General features: G+C 41.1%; 1 protein-coding gene across 3 annotated transcripts in view; it reads right to left on the reverse strand.

Annotated features, from left to right (window-relative positions):
• The window catches only part of PRKCZ (protein kinase C zeta), a 358,451-nt gene that overhangs the window by 44,997 nt on the left and 292,390 nt on the right, over positions 1 to 21,064 (reverse strand). For all 3 annotated transcript variants that reach the window (XM_089684356.1, XM_089684357.1, XM_089684358.1), the window contains 6 exons: positions 17,735 to 17,821; positions 14,953 to 15,088; positions 14,360 to 14,447; positions 10,148 to 10,267; positions 6,514 to 6,593; positions 879 to 968 (listed from right to left, as the gene is read on the reverse strand). In XM_089684356.1, coding sequence (XP_089540482.1) covers positions 879 to 968; positions 6,514 to 6,593; positions 10,148 to 10,267; positions 14,360 to 14,447; positions 14,953 to 15,088; positions 17,735 to 17,821 — 601 coding nt within the window. The remainder of the gene's footprint in view (positions 1 to 878; positions 969 to 6,513; positions 6,594 to 10,147; positions 10,268 to 14,359; positions 14,448 to 14,952; positions 15,089 to 17,734; positions 17,822 to 21,064) is intronic.

Raw genomic sequence — 21,064 nt, forward strand, 5'->3', positions numbered from 1 at the left:
AGTCAGAACCGGCTTCAAGTAAAAGAGCAGTGCATCTCAATCCGCAGCCTTGCCAGGCAATTCAGAATAACTGAATGACACGATCAGTCCAGGAGTACATCGGCACACTATCTCATTATACCCACAGCCTCTGCAACTGTCCTTTTGTGAGTGCATCTGCTTTTATTCAATTTTCAATGAACACCTATTGTTTTAACTACATGTTTTACGCTTTTACCACAGATAAATTGCAATCTTTGTTTTATCTTTGCATGTATCTGGAGCTCCCCACTCTGGATTGCTGGCAGCATGGTACTTTCAGGTTAGCAAGATGTCAGATGTCTCTACTTAGCATTCAACCACCTGGGATCATTGGTGTCTTTAGACACTTGCTATTGTATACTGTGTATTGTCAATATTGCTTGCAGTTTGTTTATGCATACACGTGTCACCTACTACATGGGCCAGTAGTTGTCTTCCCTTTTTAAATGCACACATCCTGGGGCTATTTATGCATTTATTATTCAATTATTATTTTTTTTCCCCCTTTGTATTTTCTTTTCTACATCCCCCCACTTTTTTTAAGCTTTCACAATTTGGTTGAGCTCTTAGGAAAGTTTTTACTTCTTTAAGAACTGGCCTGCACATTCAAGAGATCAGTAACTTGTGTTCCTAAACCCCACATGACTCAGAACAAGATGATTTTATGCAGCCATGGGTCGGCTGTACTACTGCTATGTCTGTATGGAAAGAAGCAGTCCCTATGTATAAGACTCAGTTTTAAATACAGTGTACCTTTAACATACTTTCAGCTTACAGACCAATAGATAAATTATATTTAACCAGAAATATATTAGAAAAAAAAATACCAGAATAATAACTGAGTTTTCTCATCTTACCATATCCCAGTCTATGCTTCGGAAAAACGTATGTGACTTGATGTCAGCAAACCCAGTCTGTGGCTGGCACCCCAGTCTGTCTTTTGGATCCTTAAACGAAACATTTAGATTAAGGGGTTTAGTTTACCAAGACATATGATTTAATATACAGAAAAAGAAACCCAGAATAAAATAAACCAGAAAGACTTCTGGTTTCCCCTCAGCTTCCACAAGAAATAAAGGTAAGTCTCACCAACAGGGACACAGCAAGAAAAACACAAATGCAAACAAGTTTTGGCTGGAGTAATCATATAGTAGCTGTTGTGCTTGCTGAATGGCATGCACAATGGACATATAAGGGGGCATGTAGTAAAATGTTTTTCCTTTTTGTTTAATATATTTAACACATTCATTAGTTAAAAGCAAAAAGGAGGAATTTTGATCTACCTGCAAATCTTATACCTTGATAGGACACAGGCAGACTATTCCTACACCTTGAGGCATCCACAAGCAATGAATAGGAATGGTAAGCAACAATGAGGCAATTAGAACTGTACCAACAGGCCCAACAACAAGGGTCAAAAGACCCAACTTCACAGAGCCATTGGGAGAACCTTAGAATCAAAAGCTGCAAGATTGGACGTCCACCTGATAAAACTTTGAAAAAGTATGAATAAAAGATCAAATGGGTCCTTACAAAACTGGAATTCAGAGGCTTGGTGCTGAAATGTCCACGAAGCTCCCACTAATCTGGTGTAATGGGCACATAAAAGCACAGGAGATTTCTCTTTGAGAATGTAAGCTCTTGTGATCAGATTTTGCATTCATCATGCAATGCTGGACTTTGAAGCCGAGGCTTTCCCTTGCAACACTAGGACAAAGGATGAATCCTTTTGTCTGGTTAGAGCAGTAGCCTTGAGGTCTACTCTAATGGCTCTGATTACATCCAGGCAATGTAGAGAGGTTTCTTTTAAATGCTTAGGAGCAGGACAAAAGGATACAAGGACAATGTTCTCATTAAGGTGGATGCTGAGCCCACTTTTGGAAGGAAGGCTGGCCTTGGGCCTAAGACAACCTTGTCATTTTGATGTATGAGGAAAGGCTCTTTACAGGAAAGGGCCACCAGATTCAGAAACACGTCTGGCAGACATGGTGACCAAAAAGCCTACTTTGCATGAGAGATCCTCTATGGGATATCCTGATAGTTTCAAAGGTTGGTTTCTGCAAGGCAGAGAGAACCAAACTTAGATCCCAAGGAAGCACAGGGTGCTGCAAGGGGGGCTTAATACAAGATTACACCTTGAAGAAATGTTTTCACAAGGGAGAGTGAAGCCAGAGGCCTTTGAAAAAGAAAGGATAAGGCTGAGACCTTTAAAAGTATTTAAGGTTAATTTCTGGTCAAGACCTGATTGCAGGAAGACCAGAAAGTGAGGTACAGAGCAGTCTCTAGATTGAAGTGCCTGTGTTCACACCAGGCAAAAAAGATTTCCAGGTGTGATAATATATCTTTCTGGAAGAGGTTTGTCTTGCTTTTAGCAAGGTAGGAATTGTCAGCTCAGAAACCCCTCTGTCCTTTAACACCTGGGTATTAACAGTCATGCCATTAAAGCCAGAGACCAAAAAGCAGGATAGAACAGAGAGCCTTGCTTGAGATAGCAGATTTGGTCTGATGGGAAGAGAACAGGGGTTGTCTGCTAGAATTCTGAGTATATCTGTGTACCAGGTTCTTTTAGGCCAGTATTGGAGGGAAGGTATAAATTAGGCTGAATTGTGTATGATCAAAGCACCTGAGGCTAGAGCTTAAGGATTCCTGGTTCTGGCAACAAACGGGTAGATTGTTAATGAATCTGGAGGCTAAGATGTACATATCTGGAATTACCATTTTTGGCACATCTGATTGAAAACACACTATATTGCCAAAAGTATTGGTCAGTCTGCCTTTACACGCACATCAACTTTAATGGCATCCCAGTCTTAGTCCATAGGGTTCAATATTAAGTTGGCCCACCCTTGCAACTACAAGAGCTTCAACTCTTCTGGGAAGGCTGTCCACAAGGTTTAGGAGTGTGTCTATGGGAATCTTTGACCATTCTTCCAGAAGCACATTTGTGAGGTCAGGCACTGATGTTGGACGAGAAGGCCTGGCTCGCAGTCTCCACTCTAATTCATCCCAAAGGTGTTTCAGGTTGAGGTCAGGACTCTGCAGGCCAGTCAATTTCCTTCACCCTAAACTTGCTTATCCATGTCTTTATGGATCTTGCTTTGTGCACTGGTGTGCAGTCATGTTGGAAGGGGCCATCCCTAAAATGCTCCCACAAAGTTGAGAGCAGGAAACTGTCCAAAATGTCTTGGTATGCTGATGCCTTAAGAGTTCCCTTCACTGGAACTAAGGAGCCAAGCCTTACCCCTGAAAAACAACCCCACACCAGAATCCCTCCCACACCAAACTTTACACATGGCACAATGCAGTCAGGCAAGTACCGTTCTCCTGGCAACTGCCAAACCCAGACACATCCATCAGAATGCCAGACAGAGAAGTGTGACTTGTCACTTCAGAGAACACGTCTCCATTGCTCTAGAGTCCAGTGGTGGCGTGCTTTACACCACTGCATCCTACACTTTGCATTGCACTTGGCGATGTAAGCACTGTTGTGCTAATCTGAAGGCCACAGGAAGTTTGGAGGTCTTTAGCTATTGACTCTGCAGACAGTTGGTGACTTCTGCGCACTGTGCACTTCAGCATGCGCTGACCCCGCTCTGTCATTTTACATGGCCTACCACTTCATGGCTGAGTTGCTGTTGTTCCCAGTTGCTTCCACTTTGTTTTAATTCCACTGACAGTTGACCGTGGAATATTTAGTAGCAAGGAAATTTCAAGAATGGACTTATTGCACAGGTGGCAACATATCACAGTACCACGCTTGAATTCACTGAGCTCCTTAGAGGGACTAAATCTTTCACAAATGCTTGTAGAAGCAGTCTGCATGCCTAGGTGCTTGATTTTAAACATCTGTGGCCATGGAAGTGATTGGAACACCTGATTCAAATAAATTGAAGGGGTGTACCAATACTTTTGGCAATATTGTATATCTGAATGAAGAGACCATTTGAGGAGCTAGGGACTCCAAAGGGAGGTGGTTTTGGGATCTTCTGCTGTGGAAATAAAATCTTCCCACCCCTGATCTCTTTGATAATATGGTCAAGTGCCTCTCCGAACAGACATCTTCCTTGGAAAGGCATAAGTGTGAGAAGTCTTTGCAGCATCAGCCATCTAAGCTTTTTAGTCATAAGATTCTGTGCATGCGAATGGAGATTAGAACCATTCTGGAAATTTGTCACATGGCAGGTTCTAGGACATCTACACACAAAAGTAGACCGGAAGGCTATTACTAATATTCCAGTGTAACAGCACAATCCTGAAATAAAGTTAGATGCAGTTTAACCTACTGAAATTGCAGCAAGAGATGGTTGCACAGTTGGGTCTCAAGATTAAAGAGAGCTTTTATAAGCTGCTCAAAGGTTCTGTCTGCAAAATCTTTGAAAGAAGCAACATCTTCAATAGGGAAAGTGAGATATTTGTTTAGGACAGAGACAGCAGGATTAGTTACAGGAATAGCCTGCTTCTTTGTGAACTTTTTTCCCACTGGATAGATTTCAGTAAAGATTTGGGGGAAGTGAAAATTATTTCAGGAACGACCCAGTAGTTATATACTGCATATTCTATCTGTTCATGAGTAGGGAATGTTTTTCATGGTTTTTTAGGTCTCTTTGTACCCAAAGGGGCATGACAAGACAGAGGACAGAAAGCATGCATAATGCCAGGACTTTGGTGAACATCGGGAATTAGCTTTTCAATGTTTGAGAAACAAGAGTAGGACAAGAGGCGTGGCATTTTTGGGCCCGGGACAAAACATAGCTGTAAAAAGGCTGTAATCAGTTAAAATGTGACAAAGATGCAGAGCAATGTCAGATAGGCTGCTTATTGTATACCTGAAATACTGCTAGAATCGGATGCTGAGACCGGAGCTGGTTCATACTTCAGTGCAAAGACATTTTGTCACTGAAGTTGAGTGTTCTTAATACCTTCAGCAGAGCAAATGTTTGCCTGTGATTTTACACGGACTTCCTTTCGGCTAGTTTTCAAATGTCAGGAATGGGCTGCAGTACCGGTGCTTGCCAGGGGGTGCTTTCAGCAGCCAGGATCTCACTCCTGCAATCAAGCCATCACCTGAGGCTGATTGCAGGAGGTGTATTTAAGCAGTACCAGGCCTGCAATCAGTGCCTCCGTGTTTTCCCACGTGCCCTGTTGTCCTGATCCTGTTTCCTTTATCCTGTCTTCTGCCTGCTTGACTCTAACTCTGCTAGAACTCCGCCTGCACCGACCCCGGCTATTCCTGACCATTCTCCTGCCTGCTCCTGTTGTACCTTATCTGCCCGATTGTTCCTGACCCGGCCTGCCTGACCACTCCACCTCTCCAGCCCTGACTACACTTATACATATTTATATTAGTTTAAGGTTTGGTTTTTGTTTGCACTGCGTTTGTATATTTGTGCTCTTAATAAATTATATTATTTCATCATTTCTGAAGCCTGCTGTTCCCTGTGTCAGTCCACACATCTCTGGTCATACCTGGATCTCTGACACCAAAACACTACAAGTGAGGACATTTCCCCGTGGGGGACTCACAAAATAGGGCGCGGAGTATAGGGTAAGCGTGTCCATAAGGAGTATGTGGTAACCCAGGTATAGATCATACTGTAACAAATCCTCATGGTGAAAAAGCAGGAGGAAGCCGCTGAGTACCCTATAAGGGCTCTAGGTGGAAGTGCCGTTCAAGTGTGCAATGGCAATGTGATGTAAAATCATCCACCGGAGACTCAGCTCTGAGTAGTTGAACATTAGTACTAAGTTTGAAAAGTCTGCACTTGAAGTGAATACATTCCAAACATAGCTACGTTTTTACAGTAAAATACACTGGACTGTATATAAAGTTTGGGCTTTGCCCGCAAAGGTGGACATAACCCCGTAAGGTTCTTAAGGAACTGGGTTCCACAGAGATGGAGCACGGCCATGGACCTGTATAGCACCCTGCAGCTAATTCAACGTATTGCATTAAGTTGCAAGGTGACCGTCCACACAGAATCCAATGCCTGAAGCAACATTACAGGCCGTCCTCACAGTATCGTGTCCCGGTAAGTTTCCCAAGGTTTTACCTTGCAACAATCCAGATACACTGCTTCTATGCTGGCATTAAAGTACAGTGAGTAAAGCTAAATTAATGAAGAAAAATAATAAGCTAGTTAAGCTACGAGTGATTTTCACCATTTAGGAGAAAAGGCTCATCACCTTTAAACACTAACACAAAACTGAGAACTCATGAAGTGACGTAGAGGAGGCACCCATGGGGCGTGTCCTGTAAAGCTTTGCCAGTGTTTAATCACCTGAAAGGTACACACCTAACACCCATGGTGTATGAATAGTTTGCCTGTGTCCTGTACCGTACGATTAAGAGATGTACAGTATATATATTGTTGTGCAATTGGTAACTGCCATAAATTTGGTAAATTCTGTTCTAACAAAGGCCTATACAATCTGTCAGAATTGGTAAATTTGCCCACAGGCTAACACATTTGACCATTAGCCCGATTAACTCACCTTGTTTAAAAACCCTTTTAATACATGGGATGCTTTAACAGACAGGAACCTTGGGATCCGAATTGGCTTCTCTAGGATAACTGGTTGCATGCAAAAAAAAAAAAAAAAGTTAAAAAAAAAGCTCTATAAATGCTAATTCTGACCACTTATACCGCAGGGGCTACATTCACACCTTTGCATTTTAGTGCACTGTGTTTAAATAAAATCCTCCAAGCTCCATTACTTGGAAAACAAATGTGTGAATGCTGCCTAGAGTAATACAATATTGCTATGCCATGATATCAAAGGCCTCAGTTAAAAGCAGTGTCCTACTTGTTGCGGCTTTTCTGATTTGCTGCTATTTTGACAGTTGAATAAGAAGATAAGTTCAGTGGTATAAATCAATACAATATTTCACAGTTACGCCCATTAACACTGATGTATCCAGCCAGTAAAAAAAGAAAAAACAACGTAAGTAAGCAAGATTTTGTTATATTGGCTTTTAATATTTGAGCTCTATCTTAGAGCATATCATCTTAAGCAGAGATCTTTGAAATGCTGAATTTGTTGTGAAAGGCAGTAGTCTTAGAAAATAACCCCCCCCCCCCCCCCCACTTCCCCTGCAGTACATGCTTTTTTATACATTAAGGCAGAACCTGAGTTATCAAATATGTATTCTTGTGTAATGAAAATGCTGAGCAATGTTATTGTATTTAACTGTCTTTTGTTGCTTACATAACATGCAGACTCCCAAAGGGGACAGCATGTATATTCACCATTCTACAAAATTACCACGAGTCCACATTATCATGGACAGCCTCACTGTCTGAGTTAAAGGGGTGGTCAGTCTATTACAATATAAGGAAGTCTTGAAAATTGGTCTGGGGCTGAGAGTGCAACTACAGACCATGAAGCCCCATAGCAAAATTTTGATGAGGCCTCCCTGGAAAAAAGTTGTGTTCAAAATAATAACAGTGTGTTGAAAAAAGTGAATAAAGCTCAAAATCCTTCTAATAGCTTTTATTTCCATACACACAAATGCATTGGGAACACTACACATTCTATTCCAAATCAAAACATGAAGAAAAATCTATCAAATTTGTGTTGTTCCTCTATAAAAATTGAAGAAAAGTGAATATTAGTCTGTTCAAAAAAATAGCAGTTTGTATTCTTCTTTACAAACTCAAACATTCACTATATAAACTGAAAAATGTTTGAAGATTTTGCTTTCCTTTGAATCAATTAATATTTGGTTGTATAAGCACTGTTTCTGAGAACTGCTGTACATCTGTGTTGCATGGAGTCAACCAACTTCTGGCACCTGTGAACAGGTATTCCAGCCCAGGATGATTGGACTACATTCCACAGTTCTTCTCTATTTCTTGGTTTTGCCTCAGAAACTGCATTTTTGATGTCACCCCACAAGTTTTCTATTGGATCAAGATCCGGGGATTGGGCTGGCCACTCCATAACGTCAATCTTGTTGGTCTGGAACCAAGATGTTGCACGTTTAGACTACGTTCACACTAGCGTTGTGTGCAGGCGACAGAGAGGCGCTTGGGAAGCGTTTTTACCGCTTCCCAAATGCCTTGGACAATTCTGCACATTGCAGCACATGGTGCTGTTCTAACGGGAGCGTTGCGGCAAAACGGACGCCTCTGGTCGAGTCAGGAGGCGTTGAAGCCTCCTATTCTAGTCTATGGTGCTGCTCCGCAAACGTTTGCGGAGCGGTAACACCATTAAAACTTCATTATAGGCGTTTGTGGGGCGTTTTTAACGCTCAGCAAACGCCTAGCAAACACCACTAAAACGCGCATTCGGTGTTTGCAGATCGTTTGACAAGCGTTAAAAAACGCTCGGCAAATGCCGGACCAACGCTATAGGGGCATTTAGCAAGCGTTGGTAAAACAGTCAAGTGTGAATGAGCCCTTACTGGTGTGTTTGGGGTCGTTGTCTTGTTGGAACTCCCATTTCAAGGGCATTTCGTCTTCAGCATCAGGCAGCTCTTCAAGTATTCCGATGTATTCAAACTGATCCATGATCCCTGGTATGCGATAAATAGGCCCAACACCGTAGTACGAGAAACATCCCCATATCATGATGCTTGTGCAACCATGCTTCACTGTCTTCACAGTGTACTGTGGCTTGAATTCAGTGTTTGGGGGTCGTCTGACAAACTGTCTCCGGCCACCAGACCCAAAAAGAACAATCTTACTTTCATCAGTCCACAAAATGTTGCGCCATTTCTCTTTAGGCCAGTCAATGTGCTCTTTGGCAAATTGTAACCTCTTCAGCACATGTCTGTTTTTCAACAGTGGGACTTTGTGGGGGCTTCTTGCAGATAGCTTGGCTTCACATAGGCATCTTCTAATTGTAACAGTACTCACAGGTAACTTTAGACCTTCTTTGATCTTCCTGGAGCTGATTGTTGGCTGAGTCCTTGCCATTTTGGTTATTCTTCTATCCATTCGAATGGTAGTTTTTCGCTTTCGTCCACGTCTTTCAGGTTTTGGTTGCCATTTTAAAGCATTTGCGATCATTTTAGCTGAGCAGCCTATCATTTTCTGCACTTCTTTATATGTTTTCCCCTCTCCAATCAACTTTTTAATCAAGGTACGCTGTTCTTCTTAACAATGTCTGAAATGACCCATTTTCCTCAGAATTTCAGAGAGAAATGCACTGTAACCAGCATGTACAACATTTGCTGCCTTCCTTCCTTAAATAAGGGCAATAATTGCCTCCTGTTTTCCAAAGAATGAATGACCTCACTAATAGAACTCCACACTGCTATTATTTTGAACATGCCCCTTTTAATTAGTGATTCAATTACACAGAATCAGCAGCATGCATGTCATGACGGTTGGGTCTGTTGGATTTCTATTACTCTACTACACCTGCTAGTAAATTATTTGCCATGTAATATAATATATATAAATATAATTTCTACCAAAAACAGTGATTGATCAGGTTAGTGATGTCTGACTGCTATTATTTTGAACACAACTGTACGCCTAAATCAAGGACATATAGCTACAGAGCCATCAGCATAGTCAGTACACTGCTACGGACCAGCACCGTAGATATAAATTGTCAGGTTAAGAGAGGGGCAGTGGTGCAAGAAATTGACTCTCAAGCTTAAAGTGGTAGTAAAGTCTTTCCTATTATTTTCAAAAAAAGGGTTCCCTGGCAGCTTTAAGCCATAATGAACTAGTATGCACTGCATACTAGCACATTATGGCAGACTTCCCTACAGACAGAGCTGTCCAGTGCCGCACTGTCACAGCTCTCTCTTGTCCCTGGCAGCTTCCATCTTTGCCTAGACTTTCTTCCAGGTTTGCAAACTTTGGCTGCTTGAATGGCTGTGCTGCAGCAACGTCACTCCCACGCATTCGCATGGGAGTCACATCTCAGCGACAGAGCGGGCCGTAAATGTGGTCTGAGGGGGTACTGGGGGTAAGTTTCAGCTGCAACCCCTCCAAACCTAAAATGAAGCAAAACTGATCTGTATTATTGTCACATGCACACAGCTCCTAAAACCCCACAGTAGCTGCATTGGCTGCTATGACTACAGGTACATCACTGCTTAAAGCACATGTAGACAACTTAAACTGCCTGCATTCGAGGTAATGTGTTTCGTCAAGTGATTTACACAAACCTTGGAAAAGATAATCTTCAGTGTTCATGTCTGGATTGTCTGTAATTATATCAAATGGGGATCTACCAGCCATCATCTCAAACATGAGAACCCCAAGAGCCCACCAGTCCACACTAAAGCCTGAAATGCAAAAAGACATCCATTTTAGGTGAGAGAATATGGAAAATGCTACATCAGTATGAAATATAATTATCTGAAGGCAGAGGACAGAGGAGTCAGACTCTGTACTTGGTTTGTCCACTAATAAAATTATATATATATATATATATATATATATACACACACACACACACACACACACACACACACACACACACACACACACACACATATATACACACACCCTGTTCCAAATTATTATGCAAATGACATTTTTCTCATTTACCTAAATAATTGATGTAAATAACAGTCAGCATAATTCTCATGTTATCAATTATTAAGAGTACAATTCAAATTTTATTGAACAAACCTCCTAATGATAACAGTATTTTTGTTAAACATAAAAACCTTACAATGCACTGTTCCAAAATATTACGCACAGTAAGTTTCAAAACACTTTATAGGTTGTAAAGAACTGAAAATTGTCATTTGTTGTCTTTGCAGTATATTTACTGAAATCAAAAGCTATTTCAATCAAACTTTTAACAACATTTTAACCTTTTAAATATTTTAACAGGTCACATTACATTTTAACATAGGACCCCTTATTTGATAGCAGCTTCACAAGTCTTGCATCCATTGAACTTGTGAGTTTTTGGACAGTTTCTGCTTGAATTTGTTTGCAAGATGTCAGAATAGCCTCCCAGAGCTGCTGTTTGGATGTAAACTGCCTCCCACCCTCATAGATCTTTTGCTTGAGGATGCTCCAAAGGTTCTCAATAGGATTGAGGTCAGGGGAGGATGGAGGCCACACCATGACTTTCTCTCCTTTTATCCCCATAGCAGCCATTGATGCAGAGGTATTCTTTGCAGCATGGGATGGTGCATTGTCATGCATGAAGATGATTTTATTACGGAAAGCATAGTTCTTCCTTCTGTACCAGGGAAGAAAGTGGTCAGTCATAAACTTCACATACTTTGCAGAGGTCATCTTTACACCTTCAGGGACCCTAAAGAGGCCGACCAGCTCTGTTCCCATGATTCCGGCCCAAAACATGACTCCACCACTACCTTGCTGACGTCGCAGCCTTGTTGGAACAGGGTGGCCATCCACCAACCATCCACTACTCCATTCATCTGGACCATGCAGGGTTGCACGGCACTCATCAGTGAACAGGACTGTTTGAAAATTAGTCTTCGTGTATTTTTCTGCCCAATGCAGCCATTTCTGCTTGTGAGCATTGGTTAGTGGTGGCCAAATAGAAGGTTTATGCACAGTTGCAAGACTCTGGAGGACTCTACACCTTGATGTCTGTGGGACTCCAGAGGCAACAGCAGCTTCAAATATCTGTTTGCTGCTACGTAATGGTATGTTAGCAGCTGCTCTCTTGATCCGATGCTTGGACCTGGCAGAAATCTTCCTCAATGTGCCTTTAACTGCACGAACCTGTCTGTGCTCTGAATCAGCCACAAATCTCTTAATAGTGCGATGAATACGTTTAAGTTTTTGTGAAATATGTAATGTTTACATACCTCCTCCAAGGCATTGAACTATTTCATTCTTTTTGGCAGCAGAGAGATCCTTTTTCTTCCCCATATTGCTTGAAAATTGTGCTCTGCTTAATAATGTGGAACACCCTCCTTTAGTAGTTTTTCCTTAAATTGGGCTCACCTGCCAATCTAATTATCACAGGTGTCCGAGATTGTTTTAAGTGATCAAAAGAGCCCTGACACACAATGCCATCCATGAGTTAAACCGAATCTTTGTGACACTTAAATATAATTTGCATAATAATTTGGAACAGGGTGTGTGTGTATATATATATATATATATATATATATATATATATATATATATATATTTATTAATAGTGAGGACCCACAGGTCAATAATTTGGAAAGTTCTACCGAAGTCTCAAACACCGAACAATATTAAGAGAGACCTATTCAGACATAAGTATTTAGGCTGCCACAGCTGGCCTGATTCTAAAAATGATAACTGCGAGGCTGTCTTGCTAATCCTCTGGCTTCAGTAATTCCCAAGCACTGCCCCAGAATGAGGATGCAGCAAGTGAAGTCAGAACTTCTGATCTATACATATTTCCGATCAGTCAAAAGTACTGAAGCCAACTGGATCAAACAAAGTCAAGCAAATATTTCTAGATGTACAGCAATGACAACCTATATATTCAGTCTACAGTCATGGCCAAAAATATTGGCACCCCTGAATTTCTGTCAGATAATGCACCGCATTGTTCAGAAAATTGTTGCAATTACGAATGTTTAGGCATTCTCATGTTTATTTCTTTTGTTTGTATTGGTATGACACAAAAAAGTGGAGAAAAAAAACCAAATCTGACACATTCCACACAAAAACAAAATTTTTTGAGCCTATGAATAATAAAAACACAGTGCAAAAAAATCCATGAATTAAGCAACAATGTCTAAAAGAAATTTACCAAAAACAGTTGTGCAACATATGATAATGTTATAATGAAGAAGAGCTTCACAGACTCACGAGAGAGCAAATTTTCCAGTGAGTTGGTGGCTTCTACTTTTCTATTTATGGTGTGGTTAGCTGCGCGTCTGACTGAAAAGTGAGAGGAGGTGGTGGATCCATACTTTGATGCATTTGCTACTCTGATACACAAATGTGTATGCATACATGTTTCCAACCGCTAGCCCACAGTAGTTGCACGAGGCCGAGTGACAAACTTGTACATCACGATCTTTCTTCCGGGTTCGGGTGTTCAGAAGGGTGTGCCCCCTGCTGAACCTTGCTGTGACTGAACACAGCATGAGCTTGGCAGCTGATTTCAGCTAATGAAGTCAGCTGATTGGCTTTCTCCAATCACACACAGAGCTCTGTGTTTACAAAGCAAAGTAAAGTAAAGTCAGCACATACAACACACATTACACATTGTTAGGCACACAGTCAGCCCTTGGATTTCCCCTGGATGTTAACCCCTTTCCAGCCAATGTCATTAGTACAGTGAGTGTACAGTATTAGCACTAATCACTGTATTAGTGTCACTATTGATGTCAGTTAATCAGTTAGTGTACCTCTCAGCCAATGTCAGCTAGTGCCAGATTGCCACATTATCACAATCCCATTAAGTCATTAATCACCATAATGACTAGTATAGTGTCATAGCTGCTTAAATTCCACCATATACACCATAGTTTGTAGACTAACTTTTGCACAAACCAATTAATATGCACTTTTAGGGATATTTTTTTTCTACACCAAAAGACATGTAGCAGAATACATTTTGCCTAAATTTACGAAAGAATGTGATTTTTTAAATTTGTTCTTATTGGATATATCAACTATTTTAGGTCTTTTATCGTTTATATATCAAAAAATAAAAAACCCAGTGGTGATCAAATACCATCAAAAGAAAGAAAATGATATTTGTGTAGTGTTGCATGACCGAGTAATTGCCAGTTAAAGTAGCAAGCAATGCTGAATAACAAAAATACTCTGGTCATGAAGTTGTAAAAGAATCTGGAGCTCAAGTGGTTAATAAATACATTTCTTTTAATTGTACTCTATGAGGCTTTTTCTCTATCTTTTTTTTATTTTTTTTATCTGAGCTTAAACTTGAGGCTGGGTTTGTTATCACTTCTATTGATCATCCATAGAGACATCCACCTGCAGTTGCTCTTCCAAATCGCTGGCTCTTTAAGACTCCATTGGCCTTTGTGATGAGGGGCCATTTGTTAGATGAGCACACATCCTTGGGGGGTTCCCGGTGGTGGTTTTCACAGATGTTCCTGATTTTATGTTGCACAGCTATTTTTGGACAGTTTCTTTTGGACATTGTTGCTTAATTCAAGGATTTTTGTGCATTGTGATTTTATTAAATACAGATACAAAAATTTGTATTTTTGTATACACTTTATTGATTTAGTGACATTTTTCCTATATTTAACCATACATGACTTTGAACACCATTTCACACATTTGATTTACAGAGATTTGCTTCACGTTTAATAGCGCAGCACCACACATATATGTTTTAAGAATACTCATATACGCAATAACTAACATATATTCAAATGCATGACTGGATTACAGAAGATTATCCCCAGATCATACTTTTTACTCACCATACTCTTCTCCACGGAGAATTTCAGGAGCAATGTAATTTGGCGTTCCACAGAAAGTGCTAGTTGTGTCCCCTGGCCCCAGACCCTCCTGTAATACACAAAGTGTTGCAGTTCACAGCATGGGACATCAGGTTGGTAACTAACACATTAACATTTTTGTATACCCATTATCATGTTTCTTCATTCTCCGCCCATCACATTAAAGAAAACCTGTGACAGTCTAGGGTGGTTCTTACAAAGCACATGAAGAAACACTGCATAAGCAGAGGGTACCAACAGTGAAAACAGCACATCAAAATAGTCCATAGATTCATAGTTGTAGGAACCTGGATATGTAGTAACCTGGGTTTATATGCAAATCTTGGCTTTTCCTGTAAAGGCTTGAGCTCACCAAGCCTCCCTATTGACCCTTCAATGTGATGGGCAACCTCAATGACCAATAGGGAAACTTAGGAGGTGGGGTAAAGCCTAACTTTTACAACAGAAAGTTGGGATTTGCATACCATTTTAGCTGTCTATATGTTTGGATTAACTGGTTGTTTTGCTTCATAAAACATGATATAAAGAAAAGTAATAAAGTCTGGGGCACTTACCTTACACATGCCATAATCTGTCAGTTTGATGTGACCCTCTGCATCGAGCAGAACATTGTCCAACTTCAGGTCCCTGTAGATGATTCCCCGTTCATGCAAGAAATTTAGAGCAATACAGATTTCAGCAGCATAAAACCTAAAGGAACAAAGGCAATCTATGATAAGCATTTATCTTTTGTTTTTTTTTTAGGAAAAAGATACAATACGCTCATTGTACTCAGAAGAGTACAGAGTGTGAACACAGAAATGGTGAGGCAGACATGAGTTTTTACAAAGTAATAAGACTCAGCCATACAGATGGGTCAGTAATTAATGTGTTTGCCAAGGGTGATCAGCTTCTAAAACCTACTACAGAATGTGGCTGTTAGTACAAATATGTTCTCTTAGCAGCTGCATCTGGAGAACTGAACTGGCAGAAATACCTATAACAGGTACAGTTAAGGTGTATCTAAATGCAAGTACAAATGTAATATATTTTCATATCCTTTATATTAAGCTGGGGATGCTGCCAGTAACCCACATCTATGAAAGAACTGCATTATCACCCTCGTATAGCACTACAGTACACTCCATCTTTTCCATAAACTCCTTGGTAACACTGAGATTGGACTGCAGAATGTACAGACAGCACTGGATTGCTGGCAGAATTGACCAGCATCTTTTGCTGTTAACATAAAAAAAGCTCTCCAATGTACATTTCACAGACTAAAAGGGAGTGAATAGGAGAAGTTCATGTTTATAGTTTACATATACTTTAAATGGAAGTTATCGCAGTGTTCTATCCCAGTAAAATCAAGGCAGATGAGAAATTTTCCAACAGTCTAAGCTGATCCGTTTAATCTGTTACCGGGCATTGCTGACCATAACCCTGAGAGAGGATTACCTACGCCCCTGACCAGACCTTTACCTGATGAGGAAACCCTGGATGTGATACTTAATGCGTATTTATATTACACATCTGGTGAGTGTGTAATCTTACCATATTTCTTGGAGCACCACCACCAAATCTTAACCAGTTACTTAGCACCTTATATTCACACAGACTGTCATTCATATTGAACTTTTATTTATATTACATTATCAGTTTGTTTAATACCCCTCTTTTTTTCTGCTGAATCATAGTTTTAGCGCTGCACTTTTTTACTTAGTCTAAGCTGACTGCCATCCAATGTAATCAGCCAAACTGTGTTTGTAGATTTGGATATAGCATGGAAGAAAAAGAACCTCTGCTGGGTTTCTGATGCCGATTGGTGCCCATTAGGAAGATTTTCTATCCCTTCTGGTCTTCGGGACACCTCATCACTCTTAGATACTAGTATGTACCAGAAAGTGAGGGAAAATTTCTCGAGAGGTCTTAACATAGTGATGGACATGAACTGGCAACAAAAGTGAGTACACCCCTAAGTGAAAATGTCCAAATTGGGCCCAATTAGCCATTTTTCCTCCCCGGTGTCATGTGACTCATTAGTGTGAATGGGGAGCAGGTGTGTTAAATTTGGTGTTATCGCTCTCACTCTCTCATATTGATCACTGGAAGTTCAATATGGCACCTCATGGCAAAAAACTCTCTGAGGATATGACAAAAGAACTGCTCTACATAGAGATGTAAGAAGATTGCCAAGACCCTGAAACTGAGCTGCAGCACGGTGGCCAAGACCATACAGCGGTTTAACAGGACAGGTTCCACTCAGAACAGGCCTCGCCTGTTCTGAGTGGAACATCATATCCAGAGGTTGTCTTTGGGAAATAGACGTATGAGTGCTGCCAGCATTGCTGCAGAGGTTGAAGGGGTGGGGGGGTCAGTCTGTCAGTGCTCAGACCATACGCCGGACACTGCATCAAATTGGTCTGCATGGCTTTCGTCCCATAAGGAAGCCTCTTCTAAAGATGATGCACAAGAATGTCTGCAAACAGTTTGCTGAAGACAAGCAAACTAAGGACATGGATTACTGGAACCATGTCTAGGTGGTCTGATCAGACCAATATGAACTTATTTGGTTCAGATGGTGTCAAACGTTTGTGGTGGCAACCAGGTGAGGAGTACAAAGACAAGTGTATATTGCCTCCATTCAAGCATTGAGGGAACCATGAATGCCAACATGTACTGTGTCATACTGAAGCAGAGCATGATCCCCCCCCTTTGCAGACTGGGCCGCAGGGTAGTATTCCAACATAACAACCCCAAACACACCTCCAAGACGACCACTGCCTTGCTAAAGAAGCTGAGGGTAAAGGTAATGGACTGACCAAGCATGTCTCCAGACCTAAACCCTATTGAGCATCTGTGGGGCATCCTCAAATGGAAGGAAGGAGTGCAAGGTTTCTAACATTCACCAGTTCTGTGATGTTGTCATGGAGGAGTGGAAGAGGACTCCAGTGGCAACCTGTGAAGCTCTGGTGAGCTCCATGACAAGAGGGTTAAGGCAATGCTGGAAAATAATGGTGGCCACACAAAATAATGACAAGTTGGGCCCAATTTGGACATGGTCACTTAGAGGTGTACTCACTTTTGTTTCCAGCGGTTTAGACATTAATGGCTGTGTGTTGAGTTATTTTGAGCGGACAGCAAATTTACACTGTTATACAAGCTGCACACTCACTACTTTACATTGTAGCAAAGTGTCATTTCTTCAGTGTTGTCACATGAAAAGATATAATAAAATATTTACAAAAATGTGAGGGGTGTACTCACATCTGAGATACTGTATATTGAAAAGTTATTAAGAAATCTGCTGTGACAGTCTGTAAATATTACATATATGTATGTAATCGAGAGCCTTACCTGGCGTGTTCTTCAGGAAGTTTTCTTTGTCTTTGCATATGAAACATGAGGTCACCTCCATTGACATATTCAATAACTAAAAATAACCTAAAGCCAAAAAAAAGGAAAAAAATGGTTAACATTTTACACACCCGACGAACAATACAAAAACAAAACCAAGCACTTGGGCCTAGTTAAGATGAAACCGAATGCACATAGCATCACATCATAATGTGGCACAAAGTACTAGGGTCGTCGGTTCGAATCCCAACCACGGCACCACCTGCCTGGAGTTTGCATGTTCTCCCTGTGCCTGCGTGGGTTTCCTACGGGTACTCCTGTTTCCTCCGACACTCCAAAAGACATGCTGGTAGGTTAATTGGCTCCTGTCTAAATTGTCCCTAGTATGTGTATGTATGAATGTGAGTTAGGGACCTTAGATTGTACGCCCCTTGAGGGTTAGGGACTGATGTGAATGTACAATATATATATGTAAAGCGCTGCGTAAATTGACGGCGCTATATAAGTACCTGTAATAAATAAATAAGAGGACACAAAACACTGCGCTGGTCCCAGATTGGCTTCACTTTGGCTTAACCACTTGCCCTCTGAAAGATTTGCCCCCATTAATGAGCAGGCCATTTTTTACTATTCAGCACTGCGCTATTTCAACTGGTAATTGCGCAGTCATGCAACGCGTACCCAAACTGTGTCTTTTTTTTCACACAAGCAGAGCTTTCTTTTGGTGGTATTTGATCACCACTGGGTTTTTCATTCTTTGTGATTTAAAAAACAAAAAATTTGGAAAAAAAAACAATTTTCTACTTTCTGTTATAAAAAATATCCAAAAACTCAGTTATAAATTTAGGCCAAAATGTATTCTGCTACATGTCTTTGGTATAAAAAAAAAATCCCAGTAAGTGTATATTTATTGGTTTGTGTGAAAGTTAAAGCATCTAAAAACAATGGTATATATTGGAATTTAGGCAGCTTTTACTTTCTGCCTGCCTATCACATTTCTTGAGGCTCTAAAATGCCAGGGCAGTACAAACACCCCTTTTCGGAAAGTAGACACCCTAACCTATTTGCTGAGAGGCATGTCGAGTTGATTGAAATATTTTGTTTTTTGGAATGTGACAATTTTTTTTAACACAAAGTTGTCAAGTAAATAAATTGCTTACACATGCCATGGGTATATGTGGAATTACACCCCAAAATATATTTTGCTACATCTCCACAGTATGGGGACACCACATGTGTGAGAATTTTTGGGAGCCTATCTGCATACAGGAGCCCGAAATGCAATGACCCCTTTGAAAGCCCGATGGTGTGTAATTTCCTCATTGCACTTCCTCACTACCTATCACAGTTTCAGATGCCCTGAAATGCCAGGATAACACAACCCACCCCCACCCCCTTTTTTTTTTTAAAAGTAGACATTCCAAGGAATTTAACCACTTCCCGCCCGCACGCAATGTACCGCGGCCGGGTGGCAGCTACAGGCAAAGCGATATGCGATCACATGATCACAATGTTAGCAAAGCGGTTATGAATCAATCTGAATCATAACAGCTCTGCTTCTCTTGCCAATAAGAGCACCCTGAACCATGTGAACTGAACAGCTCCAGCCAATCACAGATCCCTATCTTGAGCTGTCAAAAACCTAACTCATTCATGACAGTTCATGAATGAGTTAGGCTCATGACAGCAAGCTCTGCATTGCAGAAGAAATTATCTTTATTTCTCCAGCTAAGCAAAGTGTAAAAGAAAAAAAAAAATCCCTGATCACCCCCCCCCCCCCCCCCCCCACACAGTAGTACAATGTTACTATGGTAACATTGTACTATTCTGATAAAAGCAATTTAAAAAATAATTTAAAAATAATGTAAAAAAAATACCATATTGAGAATTTAAAAAAAAAACTAAGCAAATTTAAGGGTTTTTTTTAAACTACTTGCCGACCACTTACCCACATTTTGCGGGCGAACAGCGGCTCTGAGCAAAGCGATATAATCTTACATCGCTACCTATTTCGGGGTATAAACGCACCTGCGCCCCCCCCCCCCCTGCTGCCCCCCTTCTCCGCCGGTCCAGGGAGAGAAGAGGGAACACAGCACCGAGTAAAAGCACTACATTTTACACACACACGTTAGATTAGTGGAGTCTCCACCTCCTCATTAACACTGGGAGGCCTAGAACAAACTCCAATTATCATCTTTGTAGTACGCACCCCCCCCATGTGCAGTTCCACCCATAATGTTTAGCCCCATCACACACTCCAACTAGGTCCTCTTTCACACTCGCTTTGAGAGCACTTCTCACATAGAGACAGACACCACCTTTCATATTTACCGTGTCTCTCCGAAAGAGAACATAGCCAGGAATATTAATGGCCCAGTCGTGAAGAATGAAGCCAAGATTCAGCAATAGCAATTAAATCATAGTTCTGTTCATGCACCAAAGCTTCCAACTCACCTATTTTGGTTGGAAGACTTCTGGAATTGGTGAACAAACACTTTAATTTGTTGACATCTTGTGCACACGTATTTTGCATATTGTTTATTTTCATACAAATGGTACCAATTCCACTGGTTGTTTGTAACATGGGAACCTTCTTATCTGCCATAGCCCTCCCCCCATCTTTCCTCATTCCACCCACCAATAAGTACTGACCCCTGTCTAATCTAACTACCCTGTTATCAGGGCTTGAAAAAGCCGCTCGCCAAATGTGAGGAGAAATTCTCGAGCGGCGAGCACCGATGATGGAGCAGCTGCGCTCCAAGCCTCATTGTGAAGCCAAGTTCCGGTTTCCGGCTTCTTTGGCACCGCCGCTGACACGTGCAGGAGAGGTCCGCTCTCCTCCACTGAGAGGAGACACCCTCTCCACTGCCATGAGGGACTCAAGGAGTAAGTACTGTATACATGTCATATCACTGTAATGGAGTACAGGGGAGCTGGGATATACATTACTCAGTAATGTATATCCCAGCTCCCCTGTACTCCATTATAGTGATATGACATGTATACAGTAATGTATATCCCAGCTCCCCTGTACTCCAATATAGTGAAATGACATGTATACAGTAATGTATATCCCAGCTCCCCTGTACTCCATTATAGTGATATGACATGTATACAGTAATGTATATCCCAGCTCCCCTGTACTCCATTATAGTGAAATGACATGCACACAGTATGTATATCCCAGCTCCCCTGTACTCCATTATAGTGATATGACATGTATACAGTAATGTATATCCCAGCTCCTCTGTACTCCATTATAGTGAAATCACATGTATACAGTAATGATTACTGTATACATGTCATATCACTATAATGGAGTACAGGGGA

Source organism: Staurois parvus, unplaced genomic scaffold, assembly GCF_062004578.1.
Source record: "Staurois parvus isolate SC_StPar_1 unplaced genomic scaffold, SC_StPar_1.0 ptg000346l, whole genome shotgun sequence".
NCBI lineage: Eukaryota > Metazoa > Chordata > Amphibia > Anura > Ranidae > Staurois > Staurois parvus.